Below are 14,552 nucleotides of genomic sequence, written 5' to 3' on the forward strand. Positions count from 1 at the left end.
TGAGGGCATAGAAGAGTATCTCTCTGCATTGAGGGTGAAGAAGAGTATCTCTCAGCATAAAGGGTGAAGAAGAATATCTCAGCATTGAGGGCATAGAAGTGTAGCTCTCAGCATTGAGGGCGTAGAAGAGTAGCTCTCAGCATTGAGGGCGTAGAACATTATCTCTCAGCATTGAGGGCATAGAAGAGTATCTCTCAGCTTTGAGGGTGTAGAAGAGTATCTCTCAGCAGTGAGAGCGTAGAAGAGTATATCAGTATTGATGGTGAAGAAGAGCATCTCTGAGCACTGAGGGTGTAGAGTATCTCTCAGGATTGAGGGGTAGAAGAGTATCTCTCACCATTGAGGGTGAAGAAGAGTATCTCTCAGCATTGAGGGCATAGAAGAGTATCTCTCAGCAATGAGGGCATAGAAGAGTATCTCAGTATTGACGGTGAGGAAGAGCATCTCTGAGCACTGAGGGTGTAGAAGAGTATCTCTCAGCATTGAGGGTGTAGAAGAGTATCTCTCTGAATTGAGGGTGAAGAAGAGCATCTCTCAGCACTGAGGGCGAAGAGTATCTCTCAGCATTGAGGGCGTAGAAGAGTATCTCGCAGCATTGAGGGCGTAGAAGAGTATCTCAGTATTGAGAGTGAAGAAGAGCGTCTCTCAGCACTGAGGGTGAAGAGTATCTCTCAGCATTGAGGGTGAAGATGAGTATCTCTCAGCATTGAGGGCATAGAAGAGTATCTCTCAGCAATGAGGGCATAGAAGAGTATCTCAGTATTGATGGTGAGGAAGAGCATCTCTGAGCACTGAGGGTGTAGAAGAGTATCTCTCAGCATTGAGGGTGTAGAAGAATATCTCTCTGCATTGAGGGTGAAGAAGAGCATCTCTCAGCACTGAGGGTGAAGACTATCTCTCAGCATTGAGGGCGTAGAAGAGTATCTCTCTGCATTGAGGGTGAAGAAGAGTATCTCTCTGCATTGAGGGTGAAGATGAGTATCTCTCAGCATTGAGGGTGTTGATTCTGAGTACGAGAAATTGAAAGAATAGCTGATAAGGGACCAATCAATATAATATTCTGAAAATCCAGGAAAGACTTCTGTGCACCAACTGTCTAACTATGAACAGACTATGAAGATCGCTTAAAGCACGTCATGGTCAATGGGGCAATCGTAAGCGTTGGGTAACATGCACTGCATGGAAGGTTCTGTGTGCAGTTTGCGTGCACTCTGAAGCTGCCATGGGAAACAAGCACATCAAAGGATCAGGGAAGATCCACCCACACAGACTGCCCCGGGGAGACAGGCAGAGGATAGGGGAGAGAGGGTTGCTGCCAATGTGTAGCGTGAAGCCTTAAGGCACCTTCAAGTAGCTGTCCTGCACACCACCAGGAATGCAGGCCATATAACAAAGTAGGCAATCTTAGAAGTGTGCATCACAGGGAGAAGGGGAATTGCATCCAGACGGTAAAAGAAGTTGAGGGGGAAGTTCGAGAACAGCTGGCGACACCCAAAATGCACAACTATAGCAGGTAGTGCAGATTCTACATTGATAGTTGAAGCAGTAGCCACCATTTTCTGTGATCAAAGAAGACATATTCAGGGCAATGAGGAAGGGTGTGCATCTGCAAGCATTCAGAAAGGTACTGCTGTCCCTGCTGAGATCTTTCTTGGCAGACACAATGTTCAAAGAGAAGCTAAGGATGCATATTAGGGAAAGGCTGGATCTGTGCGCCTCACGGCAGGTTCTGGAGGTGTCGGCAGGGGAGCTCATGAATATTCTAGAAGTGTTGGACTGAGGACATACTTAAGAAGTATTGGGGAGAATTCTCATTTATGGCTAATTTCCCTCACCTACTGAGTCCCTCAGCAGCTTTGCTGGATTTCAGGGGTTTCTTTTTTCCACCTGGTAAGAGTGTGAGCCTTTTTCCCACTCTTACATGTGTTTTGCCATGTGTATTTCTACTTTTTCCCACACCTACTCCATGAGCCCCACTTTTTTTGTGTGTGTTAAACAGCACCTTCAGTGCAGTGACACAGGGTTGTCTTTGAGACTTCCCACTGACTCCATTTTTCTGGGGCTGACTACTGTCCCCCAGAAACATGTAACGTTGCCATTAACTTGATATAGTCACTTTAACCTACAGACCCAGTACACCCCATCTTACATGGAGTATTGGAAAGGGTTAATTCCTACCCCTTTTTGTCTGTGCCTCTTGGAGCTTTGTTTTGCTCTCTTAACATTTAGTCTTGGCTGGTGGCAGTGGTATCTACCCGAACCTTTCTACCGCGATTATACTATATAAACGTGGTACTGTTTTAGGCCATTGTATTAGCCTCAAACATAAACCCGCTTGACCAAATACTTTTTATTTTGGCTCCGGTCGGGTTTAGTCGCCATTTCTTTTTGTTAAAGTCCTTCTTGTGGAGGGGGCGTGGCTAGGCGCCGAGGCAAGATGGCCGCCTAGAGGATCGGCTCCGCCTCACATTACAATAAAATAGCATTAGGGCACATAATAATATATAAAAAACTTACCTTTTCGTCATACCGAGCATTATAAACATCCCGCTCGCACTCGGTGGAACTTCTCCGCGGCTCAGGAGTCAGGAAGGGCTTCATACGCTGCAGCTTCAATCAAGGGCTTCCGCATCGGAAGGACGTCGGAACGCGAACCGCCCCTCGTGAGGAGAGGGGCGGCGTTCTTCATCAGCTGACACCGCAGGCTGGGCCTAAACTTCAAGCACGTTTCCACAAGAACTCCACCTGCTGGAGGATAAAATAACATCATTACAGTAAGAAATAGCTATTAAGTGAACATATTAACATTTTATATAATAGCATACTGAAGGAAAAGGCTTAGGAGGAAAAAAAAAAAAAAAAAAAAAAAAAACTTTTAATATTAACAAAAAAGACTGAAAAGTTTGATGTATAATAATGGCAACATGGATCTCCAACCTTATTAAGGAAGCTATAAGTTATTAAAGGGGCGAACAGGCTACTCAACAAAGTCATACAGAAAATCACAATACTGAGCACGTCAGTCAACCTCCCTTCTACAAGAACCCATTTCTCCTTTTAACCTTAATCACTACCTTGCCTTCTTGCTGCAACTTACCGTACAAAACTACTATACTGACACCAACTCATCAAACCTACGACAAGTCATTAAGATACGCGTTGAAATCAATCAAGAAATCACTGAGCTAGCTGCAGGTACCATTCTTAAATATAAAACTAAGATCTATCAAACATCTAACAAAGCAGGTAAAATGCTAGCCTCTTATTTAAAAACCAAGAAAGAAAAAGTTCAAGTCTCTCACATTCAAGACAAATTGGGCAGGATGCATCATAGGTCTGATGAAATTTTGGAATGCTTCAGAAAATTTTATACGGATCTATATACTCCAGAACATGCTATTCCCAAAGAAAACATTGATTCCTTTTTGAAAAACATAAGCAGAACCACCTACCCCGAAATTGATCTATCTCATCTAGAAAAGGACATCACCTCTATTGAGATTACCAAAGCCATCCATGGCCTCGGAAAAGGTAAAGCACCTGGCCCAGATGGACTATCCACAGAATTCTATAACACATTTTCTCAACTCCTAATACCTAAGCTCAATAACCTTTTTGCATATTTCATATCACAAAAATGTTCCTCTGGATCCTTCTCTGAAGCCTTACTTATCATCTTTCCAAAACCAGAAAAGGACCCAACTCTTCCTAGCAACTATCGACCCATTTCCCTTATCAATATTGAAAGCAAAATTTTTGCTAAAATACTTGCCAATAGAATCGAGTCCTCTCTCCCAAGTCTAGTAAAACCAGACCAAACAGGTTATGTTAAAGGACGCAACATATCCTCCAATGCAAGACTCCTACTAAATGCCATCAACCTTGCAGCCAATGACAAAAGAGACACTCAAGGCTATGCGGCCATCGCATTAGATGCGGAAAAGGCTTTCGATCGTGTTGACTGGAATTTTATGTTTCAAACTCTACGTTGGCATGGGTGTGGTGATAAATTTATTTCATTGGTTAAACTTCTTTATTCTGCCCCCAAATCCGCTATTTACTTAAATGGTCAAACCTCCTCCTCCTTTCCCTTACTAAGAGGCACGCGTCAAGGCTGCCCCTTCTCACCTTTACTATATATCCTCTCTCTTGAACCACTTCTCGAATTGATAAGATCTAACAAAAATATCCCGGGAATTCAAGTAGGTACCTCAATAAATAAAATTGCCGCATATGCGGATGATATTCTTATATTAATTAAAAACCCCAAACTTCATATTCCCAACCTCTTGAGTGTATTATCGCAATTTGGTCAGGTCTCAGGATATAAATTAAATACACAGAAATCGGAAGTTATGCCCCTAAATCCATACTGCCTTAAACATGATATTGCCACTTTTGGCCTCAAATGGTGCAGTAGCTCTATCAAATATTTAGGTCTTCATTTTGCCCCAACTATCCCAAATACGATCAAACTCAACACTGAAACACTACTGGGTACCCTCAAGGATCTAACATCCAAATGGTCTCCACTATACCTCTCCTGGTGGGGGCGCTTAGATACTATCAAGATGATGCTTACTCCCATAATACTATACTATCTGCAACTTCTCTCCGTCCCATTATCCCTTTCCTTTTTCAAATCCATTTACTCTATACTACTTAATTTTCTATGGGGAAAAGGAAAAAGCAAGAGAATTGCCCTGACGAAACTGAAAGCCCCCTATGATATGGGGGGAGTAAGATTCCCTGACTTTAAATCATATCATCATGCATTTCTTATAAAACAATCTCGTCAATGGTTCATTGATCCTATATCAGCTGATATCCCAACCTGGTGTACATTAGAAAAACAAGTAGTTTTACCACACGAAATCACGGACTACATATACATTTTCAAACATTCAACTAAAAAGATTTCAGACCCTATTAAAGCTTCAATATCTGCTCTACAAACCTTTCTTTTTCCTCACACTATAACTCCTAGTAAGCATCTTTCCCCACTATTATGGCATAATAAGAACATAGTAATTAATAACAAGATCCTTAACCGCAAAACATGGATTCAAAAGGGTATCAGATTCGTCCAACAGATTATAGATGACACGTATGTCCTTTCCTTTCAGCAATTCTCCACCATTTTTAACATTACTAAGAAAGACTTTCAATTTTATAACAACTTAATTAATTCCTGCCTTGTGAAATTATCTCTGATGCACTCTAGAATCCCTTCCCATTACTGCCACTCTGACTGTAACTCCTTAGGTTGCTTTGCACTTCGAGAGGTTCTGATTCACTATTCCTCCATTGGCTCCAATGTTTTAGTGATATTGTTGCTTGTAATATCTTCAAATATGTTAGTCCTGCGTTTTGTATAAAAAAACCTGAGGACCGCGTGATAAGGGTAAGTAGGGCAATGTTTGGTAATGACATGTGAGTCATGGAATAAAGAGTTCCACGATGTATAACAGCTCTTTGGTGCTCTGTTATGCCTTCAAAAACTTCTACAGTTTATATGCTATTAAAACATTGTATTCTTTCTTTGTATTCTAGGGGCAGTTGTAGCACCTACATCAACAACACTAAATCCAGGTAACTGCAGCCTCACACACTGCAAAATGATGATCCATGAGACAAAAAAACGTAGATTTTCCTCAATCATTTGATCATTAACTTTGCAATTATTCGTTTTTATCATGAAAAGTATGTATTTTGTTTAAATTATACTTTTAATATTTCAGATCCTTGGATCATGCCATGTCATTTTCATCATAACCCACTTGTTAGACTCTAGTTTGTAACCCAGACGAGGTCAAAATGCCCACCAAAGCAGGTTTTGCAGTAGGGAATAGTGATATACATGACACAAGGCTCTGGAGTAAGGTATAGCGCTTAGCACACAAGGGTTTCCTGTGTTTTCATCCCAGCTGTATTGAACGTTTGGATGTTCACCATGTTTTTTTCACTGAGGGCCCACTTCGAAAAATTTCTTTTTTTCTTTTTTTTAAGTGGGTGGGTTCCACCCAACCCATCTTTAACCTACCTCCACCACCTCACCCTGTCACCTGCCTCCCCAATCCTCTACCCGAAACACACACTGTTAGGCAGCATTTTTTCCATCATTTCCACGGGCCTATCCCCAGAACCTCTAGGAACCAACTATTATTACCAGTGTATAAATGATTGACATCATAAGTCATCAAGACCTTCCAAAACCAGTATTATCACTAAAATAACAAAATACTGCATCATTATACTTATTAATAGAAACACATAAAGAATGCTTGCACACTTTACTCTACCCTTTATGTATATTAATTCTATGGAGATATATTATTTGAACACTCTGCTTTTTTCCTACTTATTACTAGGAATCTAAAGCCCACAGCCAATCAATACATTGTATAACTACCTAGAATAGGGCATAGTAAAACTAAAGATATATTTATTCATTTATTCATTGTGTATTTATAAAGCACCTATACATCAAATGGTGCTTCAAGCCACCACAAGACAAAAAAAGGGCGTGGGACGGGGGCTAATAGCACCTTGGTCCACCGCCATCCGTGTAATGAGGCCCAAAGTCTGTGAGAACCATCCGTCTTTTCCCTGAAGGGATATTAGTGTCACTGCTACTACAAATGTCAAAGCCTATGGATTTTTCTACTAATTCTTCTCAATTGAGTCATATCCCACTTTTGACACCACATACAAGGCAGACACAAGTGATCATATTTCAAGGGTGTTTATTGAACTTCAATGGGTTGGTTGAAAGCCTATCTACCCTACATAAAAGGATAGTCTCTGTCAAAATAAAAGGGCCTATACTTATAAACCTATTGCCAATCCATACTTCTAAATACAAAAGGGTGTGGGACAATAATGTATGCAAAAAGGAAAAGTGTTCAAGAAATAATATGTCAGAACAGTTGAGCAGTTGGCTTCCCTTCCCCGTGTTTTCAGCACAGGGTAAGGCAGTACGTTTAAGCTTCATACACACTTTGGCTTCTCTGCCACAAGGTTACAGTTCAAAGCATAAATATCAGGGCCTTTCTGCCAAAGTCTCTTTTCCTTCACCAGTCTCTTACTGCAGAGGGCCTGTCGTAACAAACAGGTATCAAAGTTTAATTCCTATCAGGATCTTCACATGCACAAGTTCTCACTTTCAGTGTTTATTATGGGTCTCCCTCCTTCAGGCTTGAACCCCTTTTTACCACAATGTTTACTCTTGGTCTCCCTCTTTCGGGCTTGGACCATGGATCTCCCTCGTTCAGGCTCAGAATCTCTTGATATCAAGCCAGTGTCTGCTGCTCCTCCCCGCCTTGGTCGGTTACGCGTGAGGGCCTTCGGTATCTCCAACACACAATGCAGTATTATTCAGTCTGGTTTCCTGGCCTTATACTTCCAGACTCGAAGGTTTCTTGAAAGTAACAGACTCTTTCCGAAAAGGTCAAGGGTATTTCCCTCTATACGAACCCCTCTTGGTTTGCCATCTTTCTCCCCTCGTTCAGTTGCCGGCTCGAAACTGCTGTTCCTTCGTGTGCTTTGCCTAGCTCAGAGTGTTCTCTCGTGCTCCACCTTTTATCCATGTGGGGAAGTGTCACACTCACCTGTGTCTCTGCAGGAGCGATGGACGAGCCTCCCTTGACCCTGAGTCTTCACTTCCCCTGTTTCACCCGGAGGAATACCCGTCAAATACCAGGTGTACACTCAGACCTGAATTCACCCGATTCCCCTGGGCCCTTCCCTTCTCTTTACTGTGTGCTGTGATGTCCCCCTATGGGCTTACCTTGAACTTTAGTAGGGTGTGCACTCCATCTTGCATTTGCAGGGGCGCGATTCACTCATGTGATTGGTGCCAATATCTGTAGGCTGAGTTCAGATGCCAAACGCTGTTTTATGCCTTCACAGCAAGGCCGAGAGTTCAAGGCGCCAGTTTCTTCACTGGCTAGAAAGTCCTTCCCACAAGTGAACGTTGTGCGGAGAATGTTGAGTGTCCAAAATTGTCCGTATTGTCTTTGTTTGCCGGTATTTTTGTGGGTGAGTAGCGCTGCGTGTAGAAGCTAGCTGCTGGTAGGTTTGCACAGCGCCTTCAATTCGAGCGCGCTGGTAATATCTCTCCCTTTCCCTTGCAGGAGAAATAATGTGGTATTAGCGCCTCGAGGCCGGGTTCAGCGCTACTGGAGATTTGGTGGTTAGGTAAGTTTTCAATGAGGCTTTTGGTAAGTATGCACCGTGTAGAGAGAGAGAGAGCGCAGTGAAATAAGTGTCCGCGTTATTGGAGCGAGCGCAATGAATAATGTCTCTTCTTTCTTACAGAGGTTTGTGCGCTCGTGCAACTAACCTGGATTCCAGCGTCGCGGGAAGATTTGGTGAGTATGCGCAGCGTTACTGATGTGCGCGTGTTAACGTTGTTCTTCTTTGTTCTTACAGGTGCCGGTGTAGAAGTCCCCTCTTGACTGGAGATAGCTGCGGCGTGGAGTAAGAACCAGGTAAGCTGAAGCTGAATGATCCAGAGTGGGGGAGCAGAAGTAGGATGATCCGGAGCAGGTAGGCAGAAGCAGGATGATCCGGAGCAGGTAAGCAGAAGCAGGATGATCCGGAGCAGGTAAGCAGAAACAGGATGATCCGGAGCAGGTAAGCGGATGCTGGCTGATCCAGAGCACGGCAGGCAAGTGTGTTGCTGATACAGCTCACAGTAAGCAACACGAAGCACTGGAAGAATCTTGGGTGTGGCTTATATAGCCAGCCACACCCAAACACTAGAGAGCTCATGAGTTATCATGCACTTCCTGTTTGGCAACAGGAAGTGGTAACCAGGAAGTTACTACAAACACTAGGAAGGAATGAAAGGAGGGATTTGTATGGGCTCTTTGTGTGCCTATGCCAGGCCTGCCAAGCCGCCACCCAGCTTGCCCCAACTACCTTCCTGATACCCATGACAGGAAGATTAATTAAGTCAGGTGTGAGTGATTGTCAGTAATTGCCTGACTTCACCTGACCATAGTAGCGGGACATGTCAGGTACATTGCTCGGGTGTGAGTCCGTTTTCTCCCAGAGCGGGCTGTCCATGTGAACGTTTTGGAGAAGGGAAAGGGGTGGGTAAGGTTCTCACATATCGTACCTGGTAGGATGGGGCAAAGGGGGAGGGATAACGCGTCTCGCCATCCAGTGTCCCACTCCCACTCCACAAAGACTCCTCACCCACGTGATCCTCCTGCACCAAGGTGCAGTGTTCCTCCACACACCAGAGAACAATTGGTAACAATCTTAACAAAGACACATGAAGACAACGCTTGGTTTTCAACTGTCATGTAAAAGAATAATATGTTTTTTAGAAAGAATATATGTGATGTAAATGGGTTAAAATACTTAATCCAGGCCTCAAAATGTAGAAATAAGCATAACATTAGAACTTTTAAGTACTAGCAAAGTGTCAATTGTTCCAGACTATAAAGCAGAGTTACACTGCTGTGGTAAATATAAAAAAATACCTGTTGCTTCGTATTACCGAAGACAGTCAATCCTTCCGCTCTGTGAGTTGGTTCTAGCTGCCACCTCTGTCATCCCACATGAAATATGCTTACCAGGAAACTCAGGAACCTCTCTGGAACTACCCACCTATAGGGCTGGCATTGAAGGGTGAATTCAAGCTTATAAAAACCCACATATTTCCTGACAGCCAGCCCTAATCTGCAGAGTAATTATTTAAAATTAGTTCTGAAATTTCAACAGGTGGCGTAGTGTAGCTCGACAACATCATCCTCAGCTCTCATGCACCTCCGCTCTCATGCTCCATGACTCCGGACATGATGTTGGTGTCCGTACTTATAGTACTCACTATGCGCCCCAGCCTCAGTTTCTATTTCCAGCATGTTCAGCATGATTTGTCGGAACATTATCTCAAAATATTTTTAGAATGCCACTATGTCAGGCTCCAAACTGTCAGGTTTTTAACACAGAAGAGACTGCAGCTCCAAGAGGTTCATTACCGGCCCACACAACATCTGTGTGTGGTGTCAGGGGGTGGACCATGACATGGAGCAACGTGCATCCTGTCAGTCCAGGAAGCCGAACGCCTCAAGGGAATAATGCTCAGTGAAGTTGGTATTAGCTGGGCCCCCATCGAAGTCGCCAGCAGCCCTGACTGCTAAGTCTTTGGGGGCCAACACTGATGGGCAGACCCCGGAAAAGAAGTGTGAGAGCGAGGGTAGCCACCATCCAGGCTAAGCAAGCACAGAAAAGATTCTTATGCACTGTGAGAAACCTGAATGCATACTCACTTCCTTCTCCCCGGAATCCTCTGCTTAGGTGGCCAGGGAAGGGCTATCGGTTGTGGATCCCGACCCTGGGGTTGGATATGTGAGGGAGGATCACCTAGGCAGAGGAGATTTGGGGAATGGAGTGAGGGTGTCTTTCGCTGAGACGCGGTATCCCCCGTTTCTGTTCCACAATGAGCCTTCCGTCCAGGAAGCCTTGATAGGTTATTGTCAGGCCCCCTCCCTTTACTCCTTGAAAAATGGATCTCAAGTAAGTCATTCACATAGAGGGACGAGGAAGAAATCAATAAGAAGACCTCCTTATGTGGACATATTAAACACACATTTACCCCCTATGATTAAATCTAGAAACTGTCAAAATACATTCTACCCTTCCCCAACCTTCATAGGTAATTAACACTGTTCCCCACTGTCACACACTCCAACCGTGTCCCATTCAGGTCCCTTTAAGGTTGGGACGAGAAGAAGTGACTAGGAGTAATGCACACTTCCACCTGTGAACACCACTTTAGTACTTGGAAGAGGACTGTAGAATACCATTCTAAAGGTCAGGCATGTCCTAGTGATAGAGGTAATTGTAGTCAGGCAAAGGACTTGCACCGCAACCCCTTAAGAGGCTACAGGTGCATATGAAAAGGAGTGACCCACATGCAGGAAGAGCATGGGAAGCCATGGTGCCGTGAAGCAGGCTAGAGTGGAGGAGCCAGTGAAAAGGGTGCTGGTGGCTGCAGGAGAGCGGGAAGGACCCTGAGGCTGGAGAGAGCCGCGAGAGAGTCAAGAGCCCCGCAGAGCTCCGAGCGGTGTGTCCCCAGCTAGAGCTGGGGGACAAAGAAATCTCCACTACGTTGCAGAAGAAGAACTTCCAGAAGCAGTGAGCGCGGCTCGTCGGTGCTCCCGATGTGAGCGAGGGAAGCGAGCGAAAGCAGAAGAATATTGCGCAAGCACCTGGAGGAACCTCTGTATACCGGTGAGTGACAGGGAGACAGCACTCATACCGGAGCGCTCTGGGGGCTTAATATGTGCCAAGGAAGTTTCAGAACAAATGACTGCATATAGTGAATGCATCTGGAGACAAGATGAACATTGAGCACCGAGAAAGTTGGCAAGTGCTCAACAAATATGGAATTTCGAACTAAAGAAAAGCTATGTACAATATATGAAAATGCGGCACAAGTGGAGAGAAAGTGATGAATGAAAATAAGGAAGCAGCATTTTTGAACAATGTGAAACCGCAAAGCCAAGTGAAAACCAGTAAAGAGAGTTGGGGATGCACATGAAAGGCAAATAAGAAGCACTATTGGTTAGTGTGAAAGCAAGGTGGTGACAAGTAATAAACATCATGAAAGGAATTGTATGATAGGCACGCGTTGGCAGAGTCAAGAGACTGTCAAGAAGAAACAGGAGTACAGATGGACTAATGTCACAAGTGCAAAGAGGAAACATATGGTGACAAATTAGTTCAATGAGAATTAGTGAACATTATAAGGTGGCAAGGTTTATCGGTTGCGTGACCTGTGATGGGTGGACTGTGTGGTCCAACAACTGCTCCTAGAGCGAGGAAACCCTACTTGGAGTGAGCCAAGGAAAATAATCAGATTTAAGTTATTTTTCCTCATCAGTCTGAAAGTGACTAAAGAGAAGGTAAGCCAAATGAATGGTTGGAAAGTCTGAAGGATGGCCATTCATGCAGAAATCTGACAATGGTGAATTAACTGTTAACTGTGTTATACTTGGGGAAGAAAAAAAAACCAAGATGGTTTGGAAATGTGTTGTACTCAGGGAAGGGATCCCCAAGGTTATTTGGAACTGTGTTGAACTTGGGGAAGGGATCCCTGAGGTTATTTAGAAATGTGTTGAACTTGGGGAAGGGAACCCCAAGGTTATTTGGAACTGTGTTCAACATTGCAGAAGGGAACACCAAGTTATTTCAAACTGTGTTGATCTTGGGCAAGGGAGCTCCAAGACCCTTTTTTTGGAACCGTTTTGGGCTGAGGAAGTAGAAGCTTAAAATAAGGAGCTAGAAGAAGCTCAGAACTTTACTTTGAACACTCTTTCTCTGGTTTCTGACATCCCTACACATTGTATAGATTTTATTGTGAGGGCAAATATAGGTTTTGGACACAGGCAGACTTTTGAGTTGAACTTTATGATACAGACTATCCTTAGTTTCTTTAGGTAGGGAAACCCCACCTCCGAATCGGACAGGTGAGGCCTTACTCCATCCTGACATTTGAGAAATAAAATGCTCTGTTTTATAAAAGTGAATCTGTTGTCTGTGTCTTACTTCATGATGCCTTTGCAGCCCCAGCAGCAAGAAGTCGGGTGACTTCAGTGCCTGCACCGGCCCATGCCTCGAAACCTCTTTGAGGTCTCCCCCCCCATATTTTACTGATTGAGTGAAGAGATGATGGTGCAGCCAGGGGAATGAAATGGCAGGGGAACCGTTCTGGGTAAGTAGTGCTAACTGTTCTAATTGAGCAAATTTCCCCAAAGGGGAGCTCTGGGGGATGCCTTTTCAGTCGGGTGGGGCCTTTGACTTCAGTATGCATTAAACCCAATTCCAGTCATTTCGTTGGTTCTCAGGAATTTCAGGAAGTTTTGGCTCGCCTGATCCTTCTTGAGAGACTAAGATAAGATGGCTGGGACTTGAGGCATGATATATTGGAGGTGTTGCTGTCAACGCACAGACCTTCTATGGGCCCCATCTATGCGTGCAGATGGAGAAAGTTTGTGGCATTGTGTAGGGAGAGAAGCGCAGTAGTAGAGTTATATGGTGGTTATCAGTAAAGCGCCTGCGACCACGTACGAGAACAGGACAGTGGGGCGTACATAGTGGCATACGTATATAAAGCTACAGGATGGATAGGGTAAACATGTGATAAAGATAACACGGTGATACAGGTGCATAGCATATATAGGAGATACAGCTATGTACCATCTGCCGCAGCATCCGTACCGTCTGCAGCATCCACATCGTCCGTACCATCTGTAGCATCCGTGCCATCCGTAGCATCCGCACCATCTGTGGTATCAGATGAGGAAGCTGTTGGCAGATAATCTGCAGAAAGAAAATGACCGGCAAGTAATTGCCCCAACTCCATTTACCTCACACATTTACATCTTCACTTTGATGCCCCTCATACATCACTTATAGCTAGAACGTCTGGGTGAAAATTAAGTACATTCCCTGACTTTTCTAATGTACCTTTTAACTTTCGTGAACAAAAGTCAAGCTGCACCTTACAGCATGTTTGTGTTTTCTATACACTGTCTTGACAACTCTTAGACACATCCTTTGGAACACCTACTTTTGCTGGACTAAGAGTGGCTAATGCCACACATACTCCTTTGTGTTCCTAACTGACTTCCTTAAAGCAACTCTTGCACTAAAAGCTGACATACTGAGTGAATAGACATGCATGTTTCCTATTGATTCAAGAATTATGCATGATCTTTTGCAATTGATAACAAATACATGTTATTTTTGTCTCCTTACCACCTCCAGATACCCAAACCCTGGCATTGCGCCTTGCTGGAAGCGGGCAGTTTTGTACAGGGCGCATTGAGGTTTACTATGGAGGAGCCTGGGGGACGGTGTGTGATAATTTCTGGACTTTGGTGAATTCGCAGGTCGTGTGCAGACAGATGGGATGTGGAACTGCCGTGGCTTCTCGTGGTGGGGCCTTCTTTGGTCAGGGCACTGGAAGCATTCTTCTGGACGATGTTCTCTGCAAAGGACAAGAGGTGCACCTGTGGGACTGCCCCAACCGAGGGTGGAACGTAAACAACTGTCTCCATAGTAACGATGCTGGGGTTGTCTGTTCAGGTACATCACATTTTGATTTCTCCTATTGTACAAAATAATGTATTTCCGAAGCGTCCTGAAAGAGTAAAGAAAACGAAAAGATTTGAAGCTTTGAGAGAAGTACACGCGAGGAAGACTTTGGGGTGAATTAATCAGCGGGTATTTGATGGGCTGATGATGGATGCATGTTTTCATGAAGGACATCACAACTGGCTCATAATATAAAATACACTGCAGGATTTTCTAGAGAGACCAGACTCCCATGTATTAGAAGATAGGTATGTACAGTTTCCTCTCCTCCTCTCTCTTAATGTGTATCTGAAAGTGTCACGGTAGCTACGCTATAGTCCAAGACATATAGCGCTGACATTCAGAAAACGTTTTTCTCAGTAACCTTTGATTTCGCTGATCAAAGAGCACAAAACCTTACGAGAAACTGATCCGATCACTATGTTAAATTTCAAGTT

At 44.0% G+C, this 14,552-nt stretch overlaps 1 protein-coding gene across 1 annotated transcript in view; it reads left to right on the top strand.

The window, feature by feature from the left end:
- The window catches only part of LOC138473468 (deleted in malignant brain tumors 1 protein-like), a 94,173-nt gene extending 80,029 nt beyond the window's left edge, over nucleotides 1–14,144 (top strand). The window contains exon 4 of the mRNA XM_069612114.1: nucleotides 13,786–14,144. Coding sequence (XP_069468215.1) covers nucleotides 13,786–14,144 — 359 coding nt within the window. The remainder of the gene's footprint in view (nucleotides 1–13,785) is intronic.
- Nucleotides 14,145–14,552: the final 408 nt, after the last annotated feature.

Source organism: Ambystoma mexicanum, chromosome 8 (genome assembly GCF_040938575.1).
Source record: "Ambystoma mexicanum isolate Mex_15411 chromosome 8, UKY_AmexF1_1, whole genome shotgun sequence".
In the NCBI taxonomy this organism is placed as follows: Eukaryota; Metazoa; Chordata; class Amphibia; order Caudata; family Ambystomatidae; genus Ambystoma; species Ambystoma mexicanum.